The following is a 27992-nucleotide window of genomic DNA, read 5'->3' on the forward strand; positions in this document are numbered from 1 at the left end:
TTAATTCTTAGCTGGACCAGCGACGAGTGTAAAAAAAAAAAAAAAAAAAAAAAACCACAAGCTGCAGGCTAGAAATGTAACCAGCCGGCTGAGTGTCAGCGCATGCGCAGTGGCGCGGCCCGGCGTCCGCTGAAACTGCAGCCCCCAGCATGCCCCGCGCCGCCGCCGCGCACGCGCCCAGCAGGGCCGCCCTGGCGGACCACCGCTCCCGCCGTCCCCCGCGGGCGGCCGGCAGAGGGCCCCGCGCCTGCCCCGCCCCCCGCCCCGAGCCATGGACATGGAGGTGGACGTTGGCTCTGTGGTCTCGGGGCTGTCGGGCGGGGATGGAGCGGGCCCAGGCTCGGGCCCGGGCCCGGGCCCGGCCGATGAGGACCAGGAGATGGAGGGGGCTCCCAGCTGTTCGGGGTCGCGCTCCCTCCCCTTCGAGTTCGAGCGGAGCCGCTCGGAGTCCAGCGGCGATGAGGACGACGACGAAGACGACGAGGAGGAGGAGATGGAGGAAGAGGAGCTCGAGGGGGACCCCGGGGCTCGGTTCGGGACGGACGATGGGGAGCTCGACTCGGACGACGACCGGGAGGTGAGGGCGGGGGGGGCGGGGAACGTCCTCCGAGGCGAGGGCACGCACCGGCCGCCGCAACGGCTCCGCCGCGCGCCAGGCCCAGCTCCCGGCGTGCCCTGCGCCGCCGGCGGCGCGTGCGGCTCGAGGTGGGGGCGCGCGCTCCCTGCTGCCGCAATGGCGGGACGGCCGGGGCCGGGGCAGGGAGGGGACGGGATGGGATGGCGGGGGCAGCCCTGAGCGGCCCGGCCCGGCCTAGGGGCTCCAGCGCGGAGCAGGGCACAGTGGGGGCGGCTGGGAGGCGAGGGCGCGAGCGTGCGGAGGGCACGAGGCGGCGGGGCGGGCAGGCGGCCCCGCTGCGGGGAGGCTGCTGGGTGTGAAACGCAGCGCCTTCGGGTGAGGCGGCGTCTGCCGTTTTCAGGCAGGTCCTGTAAGCAGTAGACTTCAACTTACGTGCTTCTGGGGACTTATGAAAACTTCCAGGTGCGAATCTGGACCCCTGCTTAGGCAACATAAGCCGTATGGTAATAGGCTTTTTATTGTTGCCTTGAAGTTTGGTTTATCTGTCTCATTTAAATGAAGCCCCTACAAACTCTTGGCATAGCTGAGAGGGTGGTAAACGGTGGCATGTGGGTGAAATGAATGCTGTCGTTGAGGGAAAGAAAGCCTCTTAGTCTGGCTTTGAGACTAGAGGAAACGGAATGTAAAAATCGAGCGTGTTACTTTTGTTGGGCGGATCTCAGATCATTGCTGTAGAAGAAATCTCTTCTTTTTTGAAATAGTAGACTTCCGACAGGGAAGTTGTTGTGAAACTACTTGTATGCGTTCATGATAAATGTACTTAATAACCAGAATTCAGAGCAGTGAAATTTCAGTCTTTGCTTCAATATGTATTTGTATAATCCCTGACTGTGTGTAGAAACACGAGGCGGCACTAGTTATGTATCTTGACTGGGGGCTGCAACGCACTTGCTGAGCATTCTCAAATAACTATATTATTTGCTACCAGTATCCACTTCAAGCTTGCTGATTATTTGATATTCTGTTAAAAGAGTTTATCCAAAAGAACTTCTGCAAAAAGAGTTGTTTATAGTTTGCTTTTCAGATATGATTCATGAAACAAATTGGGTTGTCATTCACAAAAAGGTCAATTCAGAAGACTGGATGGAGGTCTTTAGAAAAGAGCTGTATATGAGGAATGATTGGCCTATTAGGAAAACTTCTTTCAGTAGCATGTTGATCCAGATTCTTTTTGGCTTAAGGCTGGGATATTTTGGAAGCTGCAATCAGGAAATTTAATGGTTTAGCCTGTGTATTCAAACTCTTGCAAACTGTCTTTGTTTGTAGCGTATGATAAACCTCACAGAGTTGACCCCTTACATCCTGTGCTCCATCTGCAAAGGTTACTTTATTGATGCTACAACTATTACAGAATGTCTGCACACCTGTAAGTATCAGTATTGTCATTCTATGAGTTTAGTTGCAAATTCAAACAAAAATTAGCTGTTGAGGTGTCCTGGCTTCACAAAGATAATTCTCTGTTTGATGTGAATGTGTTTTGTGTTTATTCTGTTCCTTAGAGAAAATATATTTGTGGATATTTTAAGCATCAGGAAATCATGAAATCAATCGTGAAGTCAGCTTAGTTTCCCAGGTTAAGAGGGAAGATGATGTAGGGAAAGATAAAGCCCAAGTAAAACAAAAACAGAGCTGCTACATACTTTTTTTTTAAGTAGGCTCTAAGAATTTGAGTATGTAACTGAGAAAAGAAAGTTGAGTGGCCGTGCTCATAATGGACTATAGAGTTTCCTAAACTGTTGCTGATGTGAGCTTGTAAGTTCACAGAACTCAGTAAGCGGCTGCATGGAAATACCTGTTCAGATACAGAAATGGTTATATGCATCCATGGACAGTTAGTCTATAGCCTGATGAATAGAAATAGGTGGATAATAAAAAACTGATTTCAATGTTTTTGTCTTGTTGTTTTTCTCCTTGGTCCTTGTGTTGTGTTAACAGTTTTTCCATTGCTAACAGAACTATTTTCTCTCAAAGCTAATAAAACCCTTTCTGTGGAGGTCTTTCAGCCACACCCATGTTCCCACCTGAATCCAAGAATCTCAACTTCCTAGTCCTTTCAGCTGCTAACACTACATTGAGGGAAATAGCTTTTTTTTTTTTGTTCTCTTGCACTCTTTTTTTTTTTTTTTTTTTTTTTAAACGGGGCACTGCTTACTAGTTTGATCTAGACCATGTAATATTCAGTGCAGTTTGCAATTTAGGAAAATGCACAGCTGTTAGTAAGGACAACATAATGTTGCAAGTGCAATTGTGGTGATCTCTTAGAAGCTTCCTGGTAAAAGTTGTGGAAAAGTTTGGTGTGTTCAGACTGATATGGAGCTGATTCAATAGTAAGTTATTTATTCTAGATATTTCCACTCATTAGCTTTCCTTCCGAATTTTTGAAGTACATGTAAAATACAATAAGAATGGCAGAATTGTAATTTCTTTCCTTGGTTTTTCTACTGAAACTGCTTGTAGGGTGCTTTTCAGCAAACCTTTTGTCTGAAGCAGTCAGCATTCTGTTGTCTTAGCTCTACTCTTGTTCTGGGTAACACAATTCCAACATTGAACACCTACTGTTGCATGAGTTGGATTAGGATTATTCATAGGAATAATCCTAATGGAATATTCAAGGATGTTGTATCCTGTACAGGCAGAGAGCTGCTGTTTACTTGAGTTTTAAAGTTGAAAGACTTGCTTTTGTTTTGTGTCTGACAAATTTGATTTGAGAAGCCTGGGTGTAATTGCTCCTCTTGCTTAAACAGATGGTATTGTATAATGGACATAAGACTTTTATGGGGTTTCTTTTCTTTACAGTTTGTAAAAGCTGCATAGTGAGACACTTCTACTATAGCAACAGATGTCCCAAATGCAATATTGTTGTACATCAGACACAGCCCCTTTATAATATCAGGTAATAAGTTCATGTCATTTTTATAGGTATAATTTTTCTTCTTTTGCTGCTTGCTTTTAAATGTTTTGTTTTACAGACTTGTAGTGCTTTCCTATTTCAAATGAAGGAACAGTTACAAGAAATATATTGTGTTCTTTATGTAAGCTTCATCTCAATAATGAAGATAAAAATACTCAGTTTCTTGGTTTACCTAGTTTGTGTCCCTTCCTCGGGTTTCCTACCCCCCACCCTGGGTGTTTTTATGCATTTGCTCAGTGTTACAGGTGATATGAGATCCTAACTGTTTGCTTTGATTTCCTTTTAGACAAAGATTTTTTTACATGGTATAGTTATTAACTCTGAAAATTGAGTTTTAGTTTCTCAAGCTGTTCATGAATTCTTGAAGGGTGGTGCTTTTAATTTTACATGGCTGCTTCTGTTGGAGCTCTGCTGTCAGGACACAAATTTAGGCAGATATGGAGGTGCTGCTCTGTCACTCTTCTCTTTATGTACATCATATTTCAACAACGTATTTGGCACCTCTGTTACAATTTAGTGAAAACCATTCTGTATTGCACCAAAGACGCTTTCATTTTTTTTCTCTTTAATAGACTGGACCGGCAACTGCAAGACATCGTCTATAAATTAGTTGTCAATTTGGAGGAAAGTAAGTCCCTTTATTTTATTACCATCTAGAGATTGAGAAGACTGAACAGAAAACAGAATAATTCAAAGCCCTGTTTCTACTCTGAGCTCTTTAAAATAGTCTTGTAACATTTAGTTATAAATCTTAATGAATTAGCTGTGCCAACTGGTACCTTTCTGGCTGCTAAATGCTATTATGGGTAGTGGTATGTACCCTGTCTCATGAAACACAGGTGACCCTGTATCCAGATAAACATCCAGATAATATTTCATAGTCATGCCTCATATTTTTGTGTGAGTACAGAAAATATCATTCTGTCTAATAAGTTCACTTGCCTCCGTTGAAAAAAAGTTGCTAAGACTGATTCTCTCAAATGCTTTTATTTTTTTACTCACTGCCACATATATTTTTCTGATTTTAGGTGTGTTCACTGTCACATGTCATTTACCTTGAACTTGGGGAGCCAGTGAATCTGGACAGTCCACCTGGGTGAACTGGGTGATATATGCACATCTAGTGAATATATATATAGACTATAGGTGTCATGACAGAGTCATGACAGCCTATAGATAGTATTAAAAATACAGTTGTGACAACCAGAAGGATACTACTTTTTACAGCTATTTCAGTATGATTTATGGCCAGTTTCTCTGATTTCTTCCCCGTTTTTACTAACAAACACTTAGTCCGGGTGTCTTAAGTGTCCCAGCCTTGTATGGAATGCTAGTAATGGTGAAGGTCTGTAGGAACTTGGAAAGCTTTTACTGTTCTGCCCATTGGAAACTATATGGATATTCTCAGCATCTGAAATAACATTCCAATCTGTTCTGTATTCTGGTTTGTTTTTTTTTTCAGGAGAGAAAAAACAAATGCATGACTTCTATAAAGAAAGAGGATTAGAAGTGCCCAAACCAGGTGAGCTGTAATCAGTTTAGAGGACACCATTAAGGAAACATTTACTATACCATTTATTCTTAAGGTCTTTCCTTGAAATATTAGCTCACAACTGAAGAAGATATGTAGTATTGGAAATATGGGATTCTTGGTAGTCTGATAACTGTGACTTCTCACAGTTCTCAAATTACAAAAATAGAAGATGGATCTGGCAGCACTTAAACCCAGATCGTGGTTGGATTTTTTTAAAATAGATTATATTTTGCCTACAACCAGGAAATATATATAAAATGTGCATTAATTTTATTTTCTGCCCCTTAATAAATAATGGATGTTACAAAGGAGTAAAAATAAGAACTTGTCTGTTGACAGATGAGGGATTATTCTAATTATTTTTTGTCTTACTAGCAAATAAACAGCTCTTTGGAGGGGTGCCACACTGAAAGCTAATAAAATGCTGGTTCAGATACACAGCATGAAATGTATAAAGAGCTGATTTGGTCATTAAAAAAAAAATAGGATGACTTGCATGGGCTCTTTTTCCTTATGAGCTCATCTGTTTTGCTTGGCGCATGTTAGTGTCTTATCCTGCTTTTATTTCAAGTTGTGTTTGCGTTTTGGCTATTTGAATATTTTAGCTGTCCCACAGCCAGTTCCAGTGAGCAGAGGAAGACCTCGAAAAGTTCTGGGCTCTGTGTTCCGGATCCCACCAGAACTTGATATCTCCATACTTCTGGAGTTCATTGGGTGAGTTGTGGGCAAATGTAAGAGCAAGTGGCTGACATGAGGGTTCTGCTTGTGTGTGTTGCACTATTACTGGCTCTTAGTTTTCATTGAATGTGCATTTCCTCCATCTCAAATAGCAGTCGGGGGCTGGTTTTAACTTAGAGTGCAATAGTGACAGCCAACTATACATAGCTAGATGATGCAGATAATTAAATGGGTAAGGTGTTTTCCCATGCAAATAGTTTCCTAAAAAGTGTAGGTTTAAAACTTACATGTGTTTACTTTATTTTTAACTAAGTATTGTAGTCTCAGTAAACTGAATGATGAAATACCTGTCTCTTACACTTCCTTAATCCCTGTAGGTGGTAGTACCATTAATGCGGACTATGCCAGGACTTGTTCATGTAACTCGGGGACTGCAACTACAACCTGGGCAGCAAGAGTAGTGTTCCTCTAAATATTATAGGTGGGGGTAATAATGTGGTCTACTATTAAGATTGCCTGACAGTTTCCCAGACTTTAATGAATTATGCTGAACTTCTTGTATCAGGAGTCACCTTTAGCCATGGATTGTGGGGGGAAATCTAGCCCAAACACTTGAGTTGTTTTCAGGAACACAAGAAGGAGAAATTATATTGCTTTGGCCATATGCAGATTTATATGTTAGTGATTCAGAGAGGGTAACTGAGAAAAGATTGAAAGCTGTAACTACTCTGCTAGCACCACGCAGTGCAGAACCTCAGTTGGGGGGGGGGCGGGGGGAGCAGCTTGACTTTTGTGCAACTCTTACCCCTCTACCCTGATTGTGTCTGCTTTTGGCATGACTTTGAACAAAACGTTCAGAGAACTCCAATAAGTAATCACAGCAAACTATTACACAAATGATGTAAAATCAAGCCCTCAAATTGGGAAATTCTAGTAGCAAAGCATACCATCTTGATTCAACATCGCTTTTTGTAGGCATCATGTCCTAGTCTTTTTATATGTTATGTCCAGTGTCTCCACTGTGCCTCACTTTATTCAGAGTACAGAACAAATTTCCTCCCTGGGTAAATTTTGGTCAGGTAGGTGGTGGTGTGCAGTTTTTTTGTTTTGCTGGCTTTATTTTTGTGTTGCCCATCACGTGGCTTCTTTGTTTCTTTGAATGGATGAGGGCTGGGACTGCAGGAAGAAAAGAGAAGGTTTTAGAGCTAAACCTCTAGGCAACAATGCCTGACTGTGCTATAGAATGTCCTTCTGAATCCATATACCGAAATTAATTTCAGTGTCCATTTTCTTTATGCCTGACTTGCGGAAGTGCTGAATGCTCACAAGCACAGCTGAAAGCAGTGGGAGTCATGAGTAAAACTGTAGTGTATCAAGTGTTCTGCAGACAAATCCAATCTTGGCTGTCCCAAAGTGGGCACTTGCGGTTCTTGGTTACCTTTCAACACAGTCTGTCTTGGGTTCCTCTTTCTAAACAACACTGCCGTTCTGCTGAGTAGGATGGTATGGAAATACATTCATATGTTGAAGAAATGAGACCGAGGAAATAAATGCTTTTGCATTAAGAGCAGGCTTGTCATAAGTAAAGCCAAGAGCCATGGGCTGTACAGGAGAGGAAAGCAAAGACATTATATAGCTGTTCAGCCTGTGACCATTGTGTATTGTACGCTTGAATCTTAATTTAAATATAGTTTTTAATTGTACTTATAAAGGCTTTTTTCCCTTTAATGAATGTGGCATAAAGCACATGATGTAATTGGTACAGGGTCCCAGTGACCTGGTGCTCAGGCATGCTTTTTACCCCATTGGGTAAAATGTGATTAAATGGATAAATACAGACATAAGGTAAAATTCTTTGACTAAAATCTCAGTAGAAAAGAGTAAATATAATGCTATTTACCCTACACTTATGTTGGGTTAGGAATGTTAGGAAAATATGCAGTTATTTTATTGCCTTGGCTGTGACTGTATCTCATGAAGTTAGCATCTAGATAGGAGTTTGAAGGATGCTCATTCTGGGACCCGTGATGGGTACTGGCCACTGCTGTGCTGGCCCGGCAGGTGGCAGAGGGAGCATATGGAGTGAAGGGGCATAGGAGTGTGTTTTTTATACCAACAGCCCTGCCTCTTTCTCAATGATAATTTCACTGTAAAATGACTTTAAAAATGGGAAATAGATTTTAGTTAGAATCATAGAATCGTTTAGGTTGGAAAAGACCTTTAAGATCATCCAGTCCAACCATTAACCTACACTACCAAGTCCACACTAAACCAATTAAGGGTAGACTAGCCTAAACCATGTCCCGAAGTGCCACATCTACCCGTTTTTTGAACACTTTTTTGAACACGTCCAAGCATGTCCCTCTCAGGTTGGAACACTTGGTGACTTTATAGGAAAGCTTCCTTATATTGTCTTGACTGCAGGATTAGATAAGGTTTGAACTCACTGTAGCAAAAGTCCTTTGGTTTAGATCTCCACTGTGAAAGCCTCCGGGTTACTAGCCTCCCCTCCCTCTCCGCCCCCACCTCCTCTCCTCCCTGCCCCCCCCCCCTCCCCCCCCCGCCCTGATTCTTAGCAGGTACGTTTTTCTTTTTTCAGAGCAAGAGGAAGATGTCAGGCAACTGAGACCTCAAAACTAGTAAACATGTATCTGCCTGTCTGTGAAACAAAATGACTTTTGAATCTGTGTTGTATTTGTTTTTCTGGTAGTTTTATTTCAAGCTTCCATTCCAGTGTTGGCAGCAAAGCAGGTAATACTGTGCAAATACCATCTATGCTATGTGAAACTGTCCACTGTGTTTTTGTTACTTATATAAAGGGTAGCACAGGGTGTTTCTAACAAAAAAAGGATGGCGGCTTAACAGCATCTACTTTGCAATTTATTTTAGTTACTTTTTTAACCTTTGATCTTCTTTAAACTTTATATGTTTAAGGCTTAATATGTTTTCCCCTTCAAAGGTCAAAATCAAAGAGCTTTTCTTGGTGATGAGAGATTAAGAAAGCTCTTTGGATAAAGAAAACTTGGAGTAGATTAGATCAGCCAGCAGAAATTATTACTTTGAAAGTCTGACTGTCTATATTGTGTCTTTAGAGTACATGATCTAGTCTCCTGTGGCTGTGGAACTGTATCAAAGAAAATGACAGCTGTAGTGGAAAAGCTTTTCTATGTTTGTTTCTTAGTAACTTTAAATTTCATTTCAGTGGCAGAATTTGATGATAGTTTTACTTATAGCTGGTACATATTTAGAGGTGGAGATACTCAATTACAGTAACTTGAAGTGACATGCTAATGTGTGGTCTGCGCAAGCATTACAAATACATGTTTGCTATATCAAATGGTCAGTAGAAGTTTAGTCAATTTTATAGTGATGGTTGATTTTTGCTCTCTCCAGTGCAATGAAATACTGCATTTTTTCCTCTCTCATATGTACGTACTTGCTAACGCAATGCAAGAATAGTGAAATGTCATGAACTGTGCTTAACTGGGAAATTTATACATTGCGCTACAAGGTGGAGGTATGGCGTATAGATGATCAGTAGTAGATCACATGCTCAGACTGTGCAAATCAATTAAACTCTTGTTCAAGCCAGCTGGGAATTTGGTTGTTTGCCACCTTTGTGTGTATTTCACCTTCTGGAGAAACACCTGCTGCTTTTCTGAGTTCCTAGATAGCATTAGCATTAATCCTGTTATATAAATAGTCTGGAAGGCCAACAACTGGCCCAAAAAGCCTCTTCAGTGGTTGGGCATGTTCTGTCAGCAACTTCTTTGGTACTGTCTGTTAAAGTTCCAAATATCAAGGATGATGAAGTATGGATGTTTAAGCAGCGTTAATATTGCAACATATTTCTATGAAAGTGAGTGCTATGTTCTGTTTAAAAATGGCTTTAGGCTGTGTTGGGTTTTTTTCCATTTCATGTAGACAAACTTTAAAGTCATAAATAGCTGAATTCACAAGAAAAATGGATTACCAAATAAAGAGTAGAAGAAAAAGATATGTAAATTCAATCTAATATTATTTCATGTGTTAGAGTTTAAAGAAATGAAGATTCTGATTTGGACAATAAACTTGATATGCCAGACTACTAAATCAGTAAATCACTATTATTATAAAGAACTTGAGGGTGTTAGTAACTGTTAACCTTAGCAATATTGATTGTGTTTACTCTTCTCTTGTTTTTCAGAGCTAACGAAGGCACAGGGAATTTTAAGGTGCAGATGTGATTTGAATTTTTCTCTTATGATTTACTTCAGAAACATGTATAACCTGAATGTATTTAATGTAGTTTGTTTTTCTTACACTGAGTGCAGCCTGAACTTTCATCAGCATAGTAATAACCAACCTTGGATTACAGAGTACTTTCAAACCTGTTGTTGTATAGCATCACAGAATAGGAAAAGAATGCTTCTGAGGCTATGTAATTAAAGTTTTGGTGGGAGAGTGGGAATGATACTGATGAAACTTCACCTAGATGATTCTAGCTTGTTTTTCTCACATCTCTCTCCAAAAGGTGCACCACTATGGCTTTTACTGGAATCCTAAACAAAGGTGTAAACATTGTCTAAAATATTCTTTTTTTGAAGAAGATTCTTTAATTGTAGTGGAAAGCTTGCACAGGTTATTCAGAGGAAGTGTAGCCTGAGGTATAAAAACAGTATAATATATTGCTCTGTGCTTAAACATAAAAAATATACAAATTGTCTAGACAGCACAATACACTTCCTTAGCCAGCAGAAAGCTTATTCTTTTCTCCACCCCTTCACTAACAACATTTGTTGTCTGAACGGTGGCTGTTCTGCTAAACAAGAAATAGCGTTCCCAATCCTTGCTAAAGAATATGGCTCTTCTTCCAATACAGATCATCTTACTGAGCTGCTTCGGTACAAAATCATAGAAGAACTGCATATTGTTTGCTTCCTTCATGATTTCATATGCTGTAGTTAGAGATACTCAGAGTGTGTCATTCCACTATTTTGGCTAAACATTTAGAAAACAAGACTCTATTCAAGGGCAAGGAGGAGATGCAATTTAAAATTACTTGGTATATGTTGCATCTAATCTTTCATTGTATTGAAATTGTAAGACTTGAGAGATGGAATGGCACAGAATAATAGAATATAAGAGACACCTAACTAGTACAGTTAGCAGGAAAATTTTACTGTTGAAGAATTTGAGAAAAAAGCATGTTAGTAACTTAAATATGAATTGTACTGATTGTACTATTTTACTAATTTCCTTCATGTTTTCACCTGGGTTGATTTCTAATCAGTATATTTTCAGGGACAAATCTGAACTGTTAGATTTCATTGCAGTTATTTGTACTATTTTTAGCAGCAATTACATTTGTTATGGTTGAGCTTAGGAGGCAATTTCAAACTTTCCAATACAGAAATAAGAATTTTCACAAAAAAGTTGAAATGTGAGTATAGTTTTGTAAATCCAAATTAGTCTGTAGAAGGGGGCCAATGTTCCTGAATATGTCTGCAGTCAATTCTCTTAATCTGTTACACCCCCACATCTACCCAGCATTTTTTTCTTCTTTTTACCCTTATGCTTAACTTTTTTTTTTTAAATCTTCTGGCCCTTGTATCACCTCCCATCCTTCCTGTTTCATATTTGCCCTTCTTTCTGCTTTGTTTTTTAATCCTGTTCATTTTGGGCCACACAAGGATGAAGGGGCAGTTCAACCATTTCATTAACTCAGGTGTTACAATATTAAAATTTGTGTCAGACACTTACTGCCTCTGAAACATGCCATTCCAATGCGAGTAGTTTTGCCTTTTAAAATAGATACTTGGCTCAAACATCACTAAGGAGTGTTTGTGATTCAGGAAAGGGATTTTTTTCTGTGTGTAAGTGTGTTTTGTTTGTTTCTTTGTTTTCCTTTTAAGCTATAAATATTCCTGCTCACTTTAACTCTAGTGTTCTGAGGATGTTGAAGATGAAAGGCTGCCCACCATTACTCACTGGGAATAGTTCTGTGTGGCAAATAATCCCACTATCCATAGACTAAAGTGCCACTCAGCTTATGTGCATATTTAGACTTCTGTATCATCTGTGAGAGTTTTAAGAAATACCACATCTTTTAACTGGTATTTTTCTACACCATTTTCAAATTCCTTGCTGTAAGTTAACCCCCTGCTTCACTCTATCTCTTTTTCCTTTCTATCCTTACTTTCTTCACTACACTTTTTATCTTCATGCTTTTTTATTCCACTTCATGACCAAGAGGTTTACTCATCAACCTTCCAAATCCTCTTTTATATCTACTTCTCACAAAACATACCTTGATCCATTTTTGGCATTGCTCTGTCCTCAATTACTTGTTTATCTGCCTTATTTTTCTGAACTACATGTTGAACTTCATATATGAAGGGTTTTCAACCTTTTTTAAGTGGGAATGGGAGGAGGAGAACAGGTTACAAGGTCTGTGGCCATAAACTGTGATTTATACCTGCAGCAAGTATAAATTCAGCATTATCAAGCTTGCAGCAGCATGGTTCCCTAGATCAGGTCTGACTGTCATTTCTAGCTCTTGTACATGAATAAATCAAACTATTGTTCCAAAACCACAGTTATCATGGATACATATTTAAATTCATGATTGAATTCAAGGGTAGTCCATGACCCTCTGACCCTTCTTTCAAATTGAGGGAATATGATGAACCTGGATAGTAAATCACAGCTGTTCAGAAGTCAACATAAAAATCCAATTAATTGACACAAAAGGTAATCCATTTATCACACTGAATGCAGTCATCTGCTCTGCCTTTGTGCATCTTCGCTTAGCTGCCTATATCACCAGTCAGCTGTTTAAAATTTTATCTGTAGAAGAGAAACCCATTAAAATTCTTGAGGCTGGTGTAACAAATGTCTAGTCATTGCAGTCCTTGCTGTGAAAGTATTTAGAAATTATACAAAAATATTTCAGACCAGTCTTGCCCTTGTGTTCTGCATAGCAGTATATTTTAATTGATTCTGGAATTTCATGGACTATTAAGTTGATTCCAGCCCAAGCCATAATACTTTTAGAATGCTAAAGGACTTAAGCTCCTTGCATTACATGGTTTAATTATCTGAATTGTGTTTGGTACACAAGCCTGAATGGGGGAAAATAAGGAAACTTTAGGAAATAGTTCATGTGCTTCTGATGAGTAAATGCTTGTAGGGGGAGAAGTTCTTAAAATGTTGTGTAATACTTATTTCTATGTGGAATTATTAGCAAATGTCATTCTCCAGTACTTAATAGTGAAATAGGACTGGAGTCAGTAGTTGGTTATTTTTAAATGTTGTTTTAAACAGCAGGAAGTTTGAACCTGAAGTCTTAATATGTATTTAGTCCTTTCCCTATGAGGTAATCTGGAAATAGATCAGAGAAGGGTCCAAAAATTTAATCTGTCTCCCTCTGTTATTGGGCTTTCACTTGGGTTTGGGGTTTACGGGGGATGTACGTTGTCTTAAAACCTTACGTTTATTATTTGCAGCCTTTGGAAAAGAAGTTTGTGCGCGTTTCAGGGGAGGCAACAATTGGACATGTGGAGAAATTCCTCAGAAGAAAGATGGATCTGGACCCTACTTGTCAGGTGTGCCACCTGTATTGTCACTTACAAGTTCACTGATCAATGTTAATGCCTGCGCTTCAGACAGAACATTTCCATTGTTCATTAGAGTCGAGAAGTAATGTTAGGGTTTTCTTAATGCAGTAAGGATTAAAAAATGAAACGTTTGAAATGTTGTGATCTGTGAGGAACAACTCCTCCAACTCATTTGCAACGTTTAAATTTTCATTATAATACTTCATTATTTGTATGGAGTTTCTAAAGTGCCATGTAAGATTTCAGCAGATGAAATTAAAAACCAAAAGATACTGCTGTTTCAAAGATAAAACTGAGTATGTAGACAAGAAAGTGTGTGAGTGTGGGAGGATATGAAGGCAGAGACAGGTAGGAGCTGAATAACAGTAAAACTTAACTGAATGTTGAAGAAGCAAATAAGGGCTAAGAAAGAATGATACCATGGATGGATGTGTTGAAATGAAAGGTATGAATGCAAATGTAAGCATATAATGTAGGCATTCTCCAAATAAGAATTCAAAGGAGCAGAATATGGTACAACAGAATTTGACTTCATATTTCTCAATCATTTTGATAGGAATTACATGGTAAAACCAATTTTCAGTTCTTCAATATATTTCAGCAGCCAGTCAGCTGAGAAGGTGCAGGAGTTCCATAATGTATAAACGATTCTTAAAGCTGTCAGTTATTGGTAAATCAAGCTGATACTGATGTGAATAGGCAGATGGTGGAAGTTAAGTGCTGGCTTCGGAGTTAAGGCTGTGTTTTCATACAGCAGTAACTGTCTGAGACAATACAGCATGACCGTGTGCCTCAGTAATGAGTATTTATTCATGCTGCTTACCTTTTCAGTGGTGACAAAGCAAATCAGATATAAATTATTCACCATTCTGAGGAAGTAATGTGTTTTCATTTGCTGGCTTCCTCTCAGTAAGGAAACTCAGTAGCTTTCAGGTGGTGGTGACTTGATATTCTGAACAAATAAAAGTATCCTCAAAATGAGGCTAGAGAAACTTTCTGCATTGACTTGTTTATTTGAGGGGAAGGAATGGGTTGGTTTGGGTTTTCTTAAGTAGTACATCAGAATCTCAATTTTCAGGAACACTGAGCATCTGTAATGGAAGCTGCAGCTACCCATCTTTCAAACTTAAGCTAGGCCTGTGTGTTGGGTGTCTTTTCAGATTTTGCAGTATTGAGATCATCTAATGGAGAGAACTTGAGAATTTTTCCCACATTAGTTACTTTCTGCTTGGACTTCATCAGGCAGAATATGATCCACTGTTAGTGGGTAAATGTTACTGTGTCTCAAAAGCTGATGATTTGATAGACTTCCTTTCTCAACATGTTGCTTGATGCTGACCCAGTCACTTTTACCTCGGCTAGTATCCAGTTTGCCATTCTGGAGTAAGGCACAATCATTGGCTAGTTGTAATTTCTGGGTCTCTTCTGTGCAAGCCCTGCCTGTCTGGAGAAAACATTAAATCTGCTTTCTTCTACAGTCAGATCCTTTGGCTGCTTTTTTTCCCCTCTTAACTGATCTGCTCCCATTTTTTTTCAGCTAGCATTTGTTTGGTCACTGGAAACCTGTAGTCGATTTTCATGCCACAAATCATGACTGATTTCTTGAAGATATTCAGGCTTATTTTTTAAAGATTAGGGAATTAGGGAAATGAAGCAGAAAGTATCTTTCCTATCCTGATTGATCATTTCTTTGTCATACAGGGATTTAAGATTAAAGGAGTGCATGTACTGAGCTGTCACCTTCTCATTGTAGTACGCAGAACTGAAGCTGATGGTTTGTTGGTAAACATGCAGAAAGCGAGAGAGATGTCAGATATGTCACTGAAGATTAATAAGCCTAATGAATCATGTCTTACTCAAACTTCCCAGGATGGCTAATAAAACAGAAACTGTAAAACAAAATTAGGGAGAACCTGAATCTAAATTAGCACAGGCAGAAGAATTTAGGGAAATAGGTTGTAAAGCATATGTGCAAAGAATATAAATGTAGAGGGTGCGTGGCTGCTTTTTTAGTTTGCTGTAGAAATTTGGAAGAAAGTTGCCTGCAGTGGTTCATTTCCTGTAGGCTTCCCCAAAGTATATTAAAGAAGAAATAGATTCTAACAAGCTTTTCTCTCTAATATTACTTCTTTAGTCTTGATTTCTAACTCTTTCCAGTTCTTCATTACCTAAAATAATCAATTTTTATATAAAATGTCATGAGTTTGGTGCACTGAACTTGGGACTAGAGTGCAAGAACTAGATTCCCTTGGGAAGCTAGGAAATTTCTTTCAGAAGCACACGTTTTGGGCACTATTGAGCTAAAATGCACTGCATTCGCAGCATTTTTTCCCATGTTTATCTACAGAAGACTTACTGCCACAGTGTTTAATTGTTCCTTACCTGGGACTTGAAAAGGTTTGATTGTAAAGAGGAAACAGAGTCTTTCCTCCTTTCTCTCCTCAGTATATCAATTGCATCCTTGGTTTCATTGTTGAAACTTCCAGTAAGAATGCTAGGTGTGGTTATGTTGTGAATGCAATCAGTTCCTACTGAATATGAGCTTAGTTTGACAGTCTACAAAAGTATTATTTGAGAATGTTTTACTTGTTCCTTGTTAGAGCTGATTCGGTGACCCAAGTGATAGAAAGTATGTTACCCATTCTCCTGAACTACTGACTGTACCTAATACTTGCCCTTCTTCATTGACCTGCACAAGTGGGTTGGATTGAGGTTAATGAAAATGTGAAATAAGCCATCTGACTCGTGTGACAGTATATATAAAAGTCTAAAAAGCAGTTTTGAAGCCACTGCCTTTGTTCTTTTTTCCTAGTCTGAGGCCTCAAATTATTTTCAGACTCCTGTATCTAAGTTTGCAAATGGATTAGGATTCAAATCTCCTAGTTTATCTGAAAGGTTAAGGCTTCATTTATTTTTTTTATCTACCACTTGAGCTGACAGACTGTAGTTTACTCTTTCTGGTGCTTTGTTTTGATCTCTATGCTTTGGGCAATGATAAATTTTCTGTATGTGTTTATATTTCTAATTACAAAGTCTCTTGAATATTCTTGCTGGAGTTTGTTGGGGGGGTGAAAATAATTTTTGAGCAACTGGAATTGCTAGTAATAGCTAAGTAGGTACCATTTAATTTGAGCTAAATACAGGCTATGGTGTTGGAATCCATTAGGTACTTGGCTTCAACATCTGGTACACACCTGTATAGGTTGCGTTCTGCTGAAGAGTGAGGAGAAAAATGAGAAGTTTTCTTTAAAGTGTTGTTTCCTTTGAGGTCATCCTGCAGCAGCATTATGCCTTCTTGCCATTCATTCTGTAAGGATGAGAGAGACTGCTGAAAGACTTGCGGCTCATCTGGTCTGAATGCATTAATGTAGCTTATGGAATAGAAATGTTCCATAATCAGATGTGCGTTCCTGAACATGTGTGTAAGCTGAGCCTGGGGAAAGATTGGAAGAAAGTCTGTGCTCGTACAGTATAGTTGCTGATGCAGTTTCTTTATGCCAGCCTTAGTCCCTGGAACAGAAGTATCTGGTACCTTTGAAAAGTAAATAGCAGCTAGAGGAAAGATGTTTATCTCTGTCTTACTTGGTGAGTATTAATTTATAATTGTCTGCTATCATGGCTTTTAGAGAAATAGCTCTAATAACAAACATGCCACCTAAAGAAAATAAATGGCATAATGGAAAGGCTACTTTATTTTAATAAGAATTTTAACAAGTGACTGAGTATTCAGCAGCTACACCTTCATGTTTCCTTTCAGCAAAAGATCAATCTATATTTACTGCTGCCTCACTAGCTAGCAGTACTAGCTGGCTTCAATTTTATCAGTCAGTTGAAATTGTAGTATATTCGTAGCACTTGTGTTGCTGGTGCCTCTTTTGTAATGGAATATATTAATTCCTGTATGGCACAGGGATTCCTCTAAGACATGTTTTGCAACTGATTTTCACACTGAACTGGGATTTTTTTTCATTGTATGTTTTATTCTCTTGTTCTTATAGAATGAATCCTAGCATAACAATTTGCAGGCAGAAATTCAGGCTTTGCTGCTGGAATGAGGAGATAGGCATTTGGTATTCAGAGCACTCTAACATAGTAGATGTGAAAAACTCTTCTCAATTTATTAGAAGACACTGGATCTTTAATGACTACCATTTGAAACTGGAGCAGTAGGATCACCAGTGGGATATTTTCAAACATACATTCTGATCCTGTTTTGAAAGATTGTCACCAGTTGTCACTATGTCTGTTTGCATCCTATATTGGGTAAATAGATTAGATTTTCTATTTCTGTAGAATATAAAAAATGTGTATGTATATATGTTTCAGTGAGAATAGGATTGAGTTTTCAGTGCCTTATGGTATAAAAATTAGAAAAGTAAGCTTATAAAGCAAAAGTAAACTCATATATCACTGGAAAGCAAAGCAGACATGTCTGTCTTCCTGCAGTAATAACTGTAGCAGCTAGAATGCACGGGGAAACAGCAGAAATAACTGTAACCGGCTTTCAAAAAGAAAAATATATTTATTTCAGGTTCTGTGTTGAATACATCAGGTGTTTATGTTAAATATATATACCTGTGTGTATATGTGGATCAATATCTAATCAATATTTAATGTTATGTCCAGATTAGTTTTTACTTGCTGGTTTCCTCCTGGAAGCTAAAAGCAGAAGAAATACTAAGCAGTTTACATCTTTTTTTAATTTTAATCTGCACATTAAGAATCAACCTAACATGAACAGAGTATTGTACTTCATTCTCATACTATACAGATGGTGAAGTAAATTAGCCTTTTTTGAGCCTCTGAGGAGTAGAATTCCTGTGTTCCTGATTCTCAGAACAATGCAGTCTGCCAGCATGAGGCATAAATCTTCCAAATCTTTTCATGAAAAACAAGAGAGAGATAGTGGGTCAGCATACAGAAGAACATAAATCCAGGGGAGTTGAACAGCTGAAGCATAGAGTGCATCCTATAGTGGAAAGTGACCATGTGAGAGAATACATAATGATATTGCAGTATGCTCCCTGACTACCGCAGTGGCAGAGCTTAGACATTTTCCTTGCAGAAAGCTGTGGGACAGCTTATTGTCCATGCTCTTTAACTTTAATTTTGAAGCTTCGTCATTGTAATTCACAGATGAGAGTCGTCTCATTTCTGTATCTAGAAATTGCTCATAAGGAAACTAACCAGGCTGTAGTTGAGGGAGAAAACAGTGCTGTGTTAGTTGCTCTAATTTGGGATGTTAGAGACTGGCTTTACATTATGCACAGTAAATTCATAGTAACTTTATAAAGAAGCTTATTTTTCATAATAGTTAAGGCAAGGAATTCAGAATACCTCTTTATGATTTTTTTTCAAAAAATTACTGTTTCTATGGGCAGTTACTTAACAAAAGTGCCTCCTCCAGAACTGCAGACATTGACACAGTTTAGCTGCAGTAGAGGACATTGCTTAGAATTGCTGAGTATGCCCTTTACTTGCGTTACAGAAGTATTGATTGCATTTTGAAGGAGGACTGTGTGAAGTAATTGCTGACAGTGGCATACAGTGAGCTGTTCTTTTCTGTTAAAACACTTCTTCCAACCAGTGATATTAAGAAGACTTATTCACATGTTTCCTTACTTAAGATAAGAATGAGGCTAGCAATGGCTCATTTTCTGTCAGTGGCACAAAAAAATTGCCCTGTTTTCTAACTGATCAATGACTCTGGATGTTTGTGGGATGGTTTTAATACATGATCTAAATTCCCATTAAATTAATCACAGTGATTACTAAACAGCTTTTTTCAGCAGGCGCACCAAACAGAGTGAAACAATAAACTGTCCTCTCTGTTCCAGAAGTGAGCCCCACATCAGGGGCGTGGGGTGGGAGACATTAGGGCACTGCAATAGTGCTATGCATGCTAAATACATTTGAACAACAAAGGAAAGTTCGCTTGAGTGTCTAACATGCTAGAATTGAACTCTTCTAATCAAATTTAAACAGCTTAGATACTGTTTTGCTAGTCCAAAGGCAGGTTTAACTTGACCATGTCTGTGTCCTTTCACAGGTAGACATAATATGTGGTGATCACCTGCTAGAACACTACCAGACACTGAGGGAAATTCGTCAAGCCATAGGAGAGAGTGCAGTACAGGTACGTGTGGCAGCTGGGGCTTTGTTCCAGGTTTTCTATTTTAAATTAGAAGTTGTCTGTCTTAAGCTATCAGGTAGCACCAACTTGTCTGAAGAAGTCACTTAAAAAATCTCTCCAGTTTATGCAAAATGTTCTTTATATTGTAAATAGAGTTGAGAAGTATACCATGTGCTAAGAGTGTTCTTGGTGGTTTGATGATGTTCTGGGTATGAGGGTTTTGAGGGGGGGGTGGGTTCTGTTCTGAAACAAGTTGCTATCTTATCAGTGATAAATCATACCAGCCTTTCTTTCAATTAACATTCTTTGTTTTCCTCCCTGGCAATGGCATCTCTGCAAGAAATCAAAGGACTGAAGCATCCCAAATGAGGCTAGCCTTATGACTGGGTCAGGGGAATAAACTTGCTCATAAAAGCACAAACCAAAGATAGAGAGTAATGAATGCAATTAATATGCTTGATGCATATTATACCAGTCCTGGTCACAGCATAAGTGTATAGCCAACTATTTCTTGTTGATAAGTTTCTGTGTTAAGTGCTGCTGGCTCTGCAAATAAGCATTTTTTTTATTTTCTTGGGAATCTTTTCAAGCACCTTTATAATGGGAAGGGTCATGCCATTTTAGCAGTGCAGCAAAAACAGTGAAGTAGTCTGCCCAGTGCATAGTAAGATACAGATGTAAAATCATGATACATGGCAAACTATATTAATCTAAACTTGGAAGTCTGAAAAGTTAATGTTTAATACAGTGGGAAGAAATAGGATTTAGATTGGTGTTTTATTTGGAAAGCATTCTAAGCAGATGGCAGAAAGTCTAAAATAGTAGCAGATTCAATTCTCTTGACTTGTTTGTGCACACACATGCACAACCTTTTACATTTAAGTTTCCTGCTGAGCCCTGTCACGCTACAAGAGGGGTTCTCTGTCAGGGGCAAAAAATTGGAAAGCTGATTTCCAGCTTGGACTTCTTGGACACTGCATCAACTGTACCTGATTTGAGTAACCGGGAGGGATCCCACAGTCAGGGCAGATGTATGTGGCTCGTGCTAGTGTTAGCAGACATTAAAAATCTTTGAGGCTTGTGGTGTGTACTTCAGTTTCTGCAGTCAAAGGGAATAAATGCTATACTTGATGTCTTAGCTGTTTATATAATAATATGAAGAAAAAATGAAAATGTAACCTAACCTGCTTTGGGTTGCAGGGGATAGAAACCAGGAGGAAGCGGCACTGGTAACAAACTTGCTTCTAACGTAATGAGTTCATTGTAAGTAATGCAGCAATCAGCACGTAGCGATGGAAGTGCCCTCTACTAAAAGCTTCAGTAAATAGCAGGGGGGTGATTTATTTCTCAGTCCAGGGGTATAGTCAAATGTACATGCTTTTAGACTTCATCTTAGCACAAAAGCTTTTCACGTATGAAAAATGCTCTTGGGGAAGCTCTTTAAGGAAAACTGCATTGGTTTCATTTCTTGTCAGAAATGGATCTGCCTAGTTGAAGTTTAGTGTCTCTCATTTCTTGTCAGAATTGGGTCTGCTTGATTGATGTTTAGTGGCTCAGTACCAGTCAGCAGCTCCACAAAGAGAATAGTTGTCTCAGGATACGTTCTCCACTGATGTTTCAAGTCTCATTATTACAAAATCGGTATGCTAGTGATGAATTCTCGCAAGCCTGCTCTCTTGGACAAACAAACAGAAAAAGGTCTTTGCTTTTTTATGAAGTCTTGTGCTTTCCTAGTCACTTTTGCCAGGGAATTTGAAAGATCAGGTTCATCCTTAATTTTTCTTCATTTTGTTACAAAACCTCTTAGGATGCCAAATAGTTACAGTAGGAATGTTGCAAATAAACCACAGTTGCTTCTTTTTTGATACTGAAATAATTGTGATGCTTTCATGTTTTGTAGTCTCACATTATATTATTTTGCAGAAATCAAGAAGATGCATTTCTGGGATTAAAAAACCTTGGAAAATGTTTAAGTTGAATAGGTCAAGTCTAAAAATGGTAAGGGTCGTTTCTTTTTCACCAAGACCTGAAATTCAATGAGGGGCATCATTGTCCTTGCCCAGTGAGACTACAACTACAGAGGAACACTTGATGGATTTTTACATTAAGCTCCAAGGGCATCTTGTGCCATCATAACCTTCCAGCCTTTCCAAACCAGTGTTGGAGGTTGGAATGCCCCTAACAGGTCTTTAGGATGCTGAAACACTCTTCAAAACTGCCATTGTCATTTACCAGTTTCTGAGGTTCATTGTAGATGCTTCATGCTAAGAAAATAGCTTCAGTAGCTACTTATGCAATACAAAGTCATTTAAAGGAATAAACATCGGGGTTTTTTATTTAGATTAGTACAGTCACTGTTAGAAGAGAAAAATAACTGTTCTTCTGAATTGCATTTTTCACTTGCAAGTTCATTCATGTCAGCAGTTACTCTTTTTGCTGAGAAAAATGATTTGAAAAATGCAGATAAGTTTCTCTTTGCCAAAGGCATTAATTTTAACATGCATTCTTTGGCAGCATTTACACTGGAAGTTTCTTCCAATGCAGTGCAGCATAACATATGTTGTGTGTGATTTATTTTCCTGGAACATAATCACTGTAATTTTTAGGGGCTTTTACTCCTCCTGAATGGTTCTTAAATGCTCAAGATTGTTTTGTGAAGATTTTGGGTGTTGGGAGCTTTTTTTTTTTTTCCTGCTGAGTAACAATGTGTAGTGATGCCTTAGAGCCTCAGTAAATTAAAGCCTCCTATAGGTGCAAGCTAGCAGGGTTTTAGCTGTTCTGAATAACCATGTGCCTTTCCAACAAGTGTGGGAAGATCAAGTGTGATCTGATGGTAAAATAAATATTCCTGATACTGGCCCCATAGTAACCTGTTTGGGTTGTTTTAATTGGAGTAAATAGGCAACCAATTTTAGTGGTTGAATGCAAACAATTAACATGTTTGAGTAGTTGATAGAAGGCTAAAAAAAATCAGGAATAAATCTTGTTTAATCTTGTAGATCTCAAGATATTTTAACATTTCTGTAATTGGGTGGTTGGTTGAATCTGTCTAATTAGCTGGAAATAGGATTTCTATCTCTGCTTAGGGCAAAAACATAAAAAAATGGCTGCACAGAATTTATATAAAAAGAAGCCACTTTGCTTAATTTTTAAGACAGTGTACAACCTGTGGAATGTACTGCAAGGAGAGATCAAAGACACTGATAGAAATTTTTAAAAGGCTCAATTTTGTTACCAAGCATTGAGACCTTCCTGTAATTAAGAATTTTGATCAAGTGGCTGAGGAGTTAAGCTGTTTGTTAACTATATGGGTATATAGTTTCCTCCCTGTATTACCTTCCTCCCCTCTGCTGCACAAATGCAACATGATCCAAGCTGCTAGTTATTGTCACTTGAATGAAACTGGCCTCCTCAGAGCTCTGCATCACTGATGGGTGTAATGAACTCGCACATGGGAAAAGCTAGAAAGAGTAGCTTCCTTTATGTCCCTGGCCCTTGACACAGAGGTCTTGCAGATTATAATGCTCTCTTTGTAACTCTCACCTTTTGGTAACCCAATGCCGTTGTATTTTTTTGGTGTCTCCTGAGCTAAGCAGTAAGAGCTGTGATCTAATTTAATTACTGTGACCCTCTAACACACATCTGTTATGGGGGTGTTTTACTCTTTGCTGTGGGGATATTGAATTTTGAAAGTGGGGCACTTTGCTGCTGCTGCTCTTATAACAGCAAAAGGTGTATGTACTGTGATGTTTCTGTCTGTCAGTTCCACTCTATAGTTGAGTGTAACAGGTGGGGTTCCATTTTTTTTTTTTAGGTCAGGTTCACAAATGTGGCAAAGACGACTGGAGAATTTTGCTGTTAAGAAGGGATTGTATTTCGTTTTGCTTTTCTTTTGGGCATGTCTGAGCCTGACTTGGGATTTGTAATAAGCAGTGAGAGCTCATTTTCTGTTTGGATTTCCTTTTAAGAACAGTATCTAGAGAAAGCAGCTGAAAATATAGAGGAATGTATAATGCTTTAAAAGTTAATAATTACAGAGTAAGCAGTGCCAGTACTGGCTTAACTCTCAGCTTCTCTTTGTACAGAACGAGTTGTAATGGTTTTGGCCTTTGGTTTAACAGGGATATTTCCGGTGTAGGTAGATAATTTCTTTAAATGTCCTACTACCAAATGTACCGTTTGAAAACTCATTCATCAAAGAATACATTGTAGCATTTTCTTCTGTATAAATATTTCTTTCCTTTAAGAAACTCTGCCATAGAGGAAAAACTGGTTTTGACCACAGTTCTTAAAAATGAAGCTTGAATATGCCTTATTTTCTCTGTTGAAGTAGCTAACAGGCACAAGGAGTAAGCATACCTTTGTGAAGGTATAGCAACATACTGTGTGCCAAGAGGTTCATAAGTAACTTCGTAGTACCTGTTCTACCTAACAAAAAGTGAGGACAATCAGGATCCTATCTTCATATTGCAACACAGTCATCCCACTTTATGCTAGGCACTGAGTGAGTTAAAGCTCCTGTCTCCTCCTGTGTCCTTTTAGGAGTTAGCAATGGATATCTGGTTATTAACAGGATGAGAAGATGAAGGAAAGTTAGTGAGCTGGCACTAATAACACAGGAATAAAGTAGGGTTTTTTTCATTCCTGTCCATTGAAGTTAAGGTTGATTTAACATCTATCCTAGACTAGGTCCTCATTTGTCATTGTAAGCATCCTTTAAACAAAAGTGAATCTGCATGAGACTCATGGAGCACATTTGCTGTTGTTCTGAAGCTGTTTGTGTTGCCTGTAGCTGTAGAGTTAGGGAACATGTATATTTACTGTAGCCTGAATATCATCTCTTCTATAGGTGTTTTAATGTGCTGTCCTTTTTTTCCAACATGACCCTTCTGGTTGGTTTCAATGGTTCTTATAAAAGAATACTTTAAGCCACTTTTCTCAGTGTCTGCATTTTAATCCATTTTTCAGATCTTCAGTCTTGATCTTATGATTGACATCACCATGTCCAGTGATGCAGCGTTTTGGATTTGATTTCCCTTAGATTTGACTTGTGTATGCCAGAAGTTTGTAGATTCAAAAGCAACAGACCAAGTTCATAGAAGAAAAGTCATCAGAAGACACTTGATACAAAGCTACCTTGACTTAGGGCTCAAGGAACTTCCTGAGAAAGGCTTTTGAAATTGGAAAATTATATAGGGAGGTAGCATACTTGCCCTTTTCATGTATTTTTATATAGGCTTTCACCGTGGGGCTAGGTAGTGCTTTGGTCTGCCCTGGTATGGCCATTCTTCGGACCTGACATTTTTAAGTGGGTGTTGTGTGTTTGGTGGTTTGTTTCTTTGTTTGTTTTTAGTTTGCTCCTTTTTTGGTGCCCTCTTTTCCTGACTTAGAATATTAATCTCCTCTTCAAGTAAATGACAAAATCTGTAGCCAGAAGCAGGCATTTCAGGTCTTACTAAATGAGCATGTTGGCTAAATTGATCGAAGTATTGCTGTTGCAGATCTGTTCTCCTTCATTATGAATCTGTTTTCTCTCACCATTACATTTGAAAACTCCAGTAGCTCTTCTACTTTCTTTTTTTTCCTTGAAAATAACATACTGCACTTCCCCCACCCACCCACCCCCCAAACAGCAGCTTTGTTTCCAGTGGCACTATTTAGCTGCCAGACAAAGTTAAAGAAACTAATAGTAGAAGAGAGAGTAAAATAGTTATACACAGCAGCAATTAGGGTGGTTTTCTGCTGAAAGAGCTTTGTGGCAGTAGAGGCAAAACAAGGCTATTTTTCTAATAAGAGGTCACCTTCCAGACAGAACGTAGAGGTGTTGATAGGCACTGTCTGAAAAGAATTCCCAAGGGAGGAAAAGGAGCATGTCATGGAGGCATGGAAAAGCACATTCTGTCCTTTTGAGTCTTTTTGAGATCAACTTCTTAATCTTAAATTTCCTCCAATGCAAAATGGCTCAGAGATTTTTTTATGAGTAGTTGAGGCTACACCTACCAGTCAAAAGTGTTTTTACATAGGTAACAAATTATTGGTTTTAAAAAAATATATATTCTTCCAAAACACGGTGTTTAGACTAATATAGTACTTTCTACTGTTACTGTATTATAATACAGAACTTGTAAAGTGGTGACAGTCTTGTTACTATATATGTTTTTAATTAACTTTTTAATTAAAAAGGTTTGGGTTTTTGTAATGTGCTGGTATACCCCCTCACACAGAACTGTATAAATTTCTCTGGAACATATGATATCTTAGGTCCTGTATGTTAATAGACAAAAACATCAGAAGCAAAATATGGTGGAAGTTCTAACATGTCAGTTGTGATTAATGCAGTTCTCTCTTCAAAAGAAAACTTTTATTAAAGCCTGTCTGAATAAATAGGTCTAATGCAACAAGTCAGATTCCCAGTGGATCAATGGTGGAAGCAGACTAAGTGCTAGACCTTTCACCAGCTGTGTGTGAATTAAGTGACATAAGTAAGACTAATGAGTCAGGAAGTGTTCTGTTTCACAGGTGAAAGGTTTTCTTTATTATGTGGAGCAATCTCAGAAGAGAAGGAACATGACTTAATAATCTAATAGTTTTTTTGTTTGGTTTGGGGTTTCTTTGGGGGTGTTCTTTTGTCTGGGGCGGGGGGGTATCCCTTGTATTCATTACTTAATAAATGCATAGTAGTAGTCTAGGCTCTTCCAGTACAGCTTTTGGCAGCACCTTCTAGAACTACTTGATTGATTACTTTTTTTTTTCTGCCCACAGTATCATGTGGAAAGCACATGAGTTGTAAACGAGAGCATATCGTATGAAAATGAGATCATTCCATTATAACTTTAAAATAAAAGTATGAGATTTTACCTTTTTTTGTTAACACCCTTCTCCATCTCAAAGAGGAGAGGGGACTATAACTCTTTGCCTTGATATTTCAAAACTTGTGTTTGCCATACAGAAGTGACATGGTATAAAATGGTGAGATTGAAGCTGAGGTTCTGCCATGCAGTGACTGTCATAGAAGGTGGTGACGGAAATGCCTCATGGAGAAGGTGAAGTGGTATGATGATGCAGTTTCTTTCTCTTTTCTCTAGGATGGTTTACTTGTACTGCACTATGGCCTGGTAGTATCTCCACTAACTGTAACTTAAAGATTGCTAGAATATCAGAAGGCAAAAGAATCAGAGTCATCAAGCTTCTTCACTGCTGTTTTTCACCAAAGAAGGCCATCCTATTTCCTGTGACAGGAAGCAAGTAAAGGAACCACCACTAACTGCTGTATGCTTGTAATTTAACGTCTGACTTTACCACTGTAAAAAATTACAGCTTCTGTAAGTACAGCTATAGATGTTGCTATGCTTTGTGTTACAAATTACTGTCTTCAAATTTCACTGAGCTCAGGGAATTTAAATGCTCAGAGTAGCTGCATTTTTTTACTTTCTAAAACCACAAGATCTCACAGGGTGAACAGCCTTTTTTCCCTCTGAGCTATGAGATATTGCTTACCTTCTAAGTGTCTAAAACAGTGCTCTCAGGGATGATCTTCAGTGGGCAGTATAATTTATTCTGGGGAGGAGACAGTCATTTGCCTAAAAAAAAAAAAAAAAAAAATACTGTGATCATCTGTCTTCAGATGTGACTTGGGGAGAGGAAGGGAATTTTAGAAATGCAGACCAAAATGGGGTAGAAAATGACACATCATAAGCATTGGTTTTTGAGAAGTAGCATTATATTTAGTTGTTTTTCTTCAAGAAAGACAATTTTGTTTGCACTGGAAAGTTTGCTGGTAGTTTGGCTTATACCAAATGGTGGATCATGCATCTCTAGTCTTAATGGAGATGAGCTGGCTGTAAGCTGGTTAAACTATGCATGGAAAAAAAAAAAAAAAGGTAGCACCTCTTTCTGCCTGCTTGCTGTATGTAAAATAATCACTGTCAGCCTGATTCTGCTATCATGTAAAATCTGTCAGCTGACCTGACTTTCAGGAGCATAAATCCTTTCACTTTAGCACATATCTTTCTAGCAGCAGCAAAAATGGTAGCTTTTTCCACTCTTTCTAGAAATGTGTATTAGTTCATTGTAGTGGAGACCAGGGTTGAGTAATGTAATACTTGCCTGTTACTACCAGATTCACAGAGGACATTAGGTAACTTTAATTTTAACATATTAAAATACTAGGTTTTGTGACAACTGTAATACTTCAGATTCTGTTCAGTTTAAGATTTCCATGGTTTCTTGCGCAGCATTAAGGACCAGAGCTTTGTGTGTTATGGTCTTGCTGCATACTTAGGTCATCAGTGTGGAGATTCGTGAAAGCTACTGTTATGCACCAGGCTCCCTCCCTTCCCTATTGTCAGTGTAGGGAGAGGGAGGAGATTCCTTTGTAAGGTGTTTCAGAGCACCTAAGTTAGCTCAAATGCACTTGCTCACTGTCAACCTAAGAGGACTGACATCCTTTGTCTAAAGAAAGAAAGCTTTCATGAATCCTTCCTCAGGTCTTTACAATAAAC

General features: G+C 38.7%; 1 protein-coding gene across 1 annotated transcript; it reads left to right on the forward strand.

Moving 5' to 3' along the window:
- Positions 1–268: 268 nt before the first annotated feature.
- PCGF6 (polycomb group ring finger 6) lies at positions 269–27081 on the forward strand. Its single transcript, XM_075717582.1, has 10 exons — positions 269–577; positions 1904–2003; positions 3434–3530; positions 4121–4176; positions 5011–5070; positions 5688–5796; positions 9947–9974; positions 13248–13346; positions 19408–19494; positions 26577–27081. The coding sequence occupies exons 1-10, from the start codon at positions 272–274 to the stop codon at positions 26631–26633; spliced, it is 999 nt and encodes a 332-aa protein (XP_075573697.1). The 5' UTR covers positions 269–271; the 3' UTR covers positions 26634–27081.
- Positions 27082–27992: the final 911 nt, after the last annotated feature.

The sequence above is a fragment of the Pelecanus crispus genome, chromosome 10 (assembly GCF_030463565.1).
Source record: "Pelecanus crispus isolate bPelCri1 chromosome 10, bPelCri1.pri, whole genome shotgun sequence".
NCBI lineage: Eukaryota > Metazoa > Chordata > Aves > Pelecaniformes > Pelecanidae > Pelecanus > Pelecanus crispus.

Coding starts and splice junctions, on each gene's coding strand:
- PCGF6 (XM_075717582.1), top strand. CDS start 272: ATGGACATGGAGGTGGACGTTGGCTCTGTGGTCTCGGGGCTGTCGGGC. Junction 578..1,903: donor ACTCGGACGACGACCGGGAG/GTGAGGGCGGGG, acceptor CTTTGTTTGTAG/CGTATGATAAACCTCACAGA. Junction 5,071..5,687: donor ATTAGAAGTGCCCAAACCAG/GTGAGCTGTAAT, acceptor TGAATATTTTAG/CTGTCCCACAGCCAGTTCCA.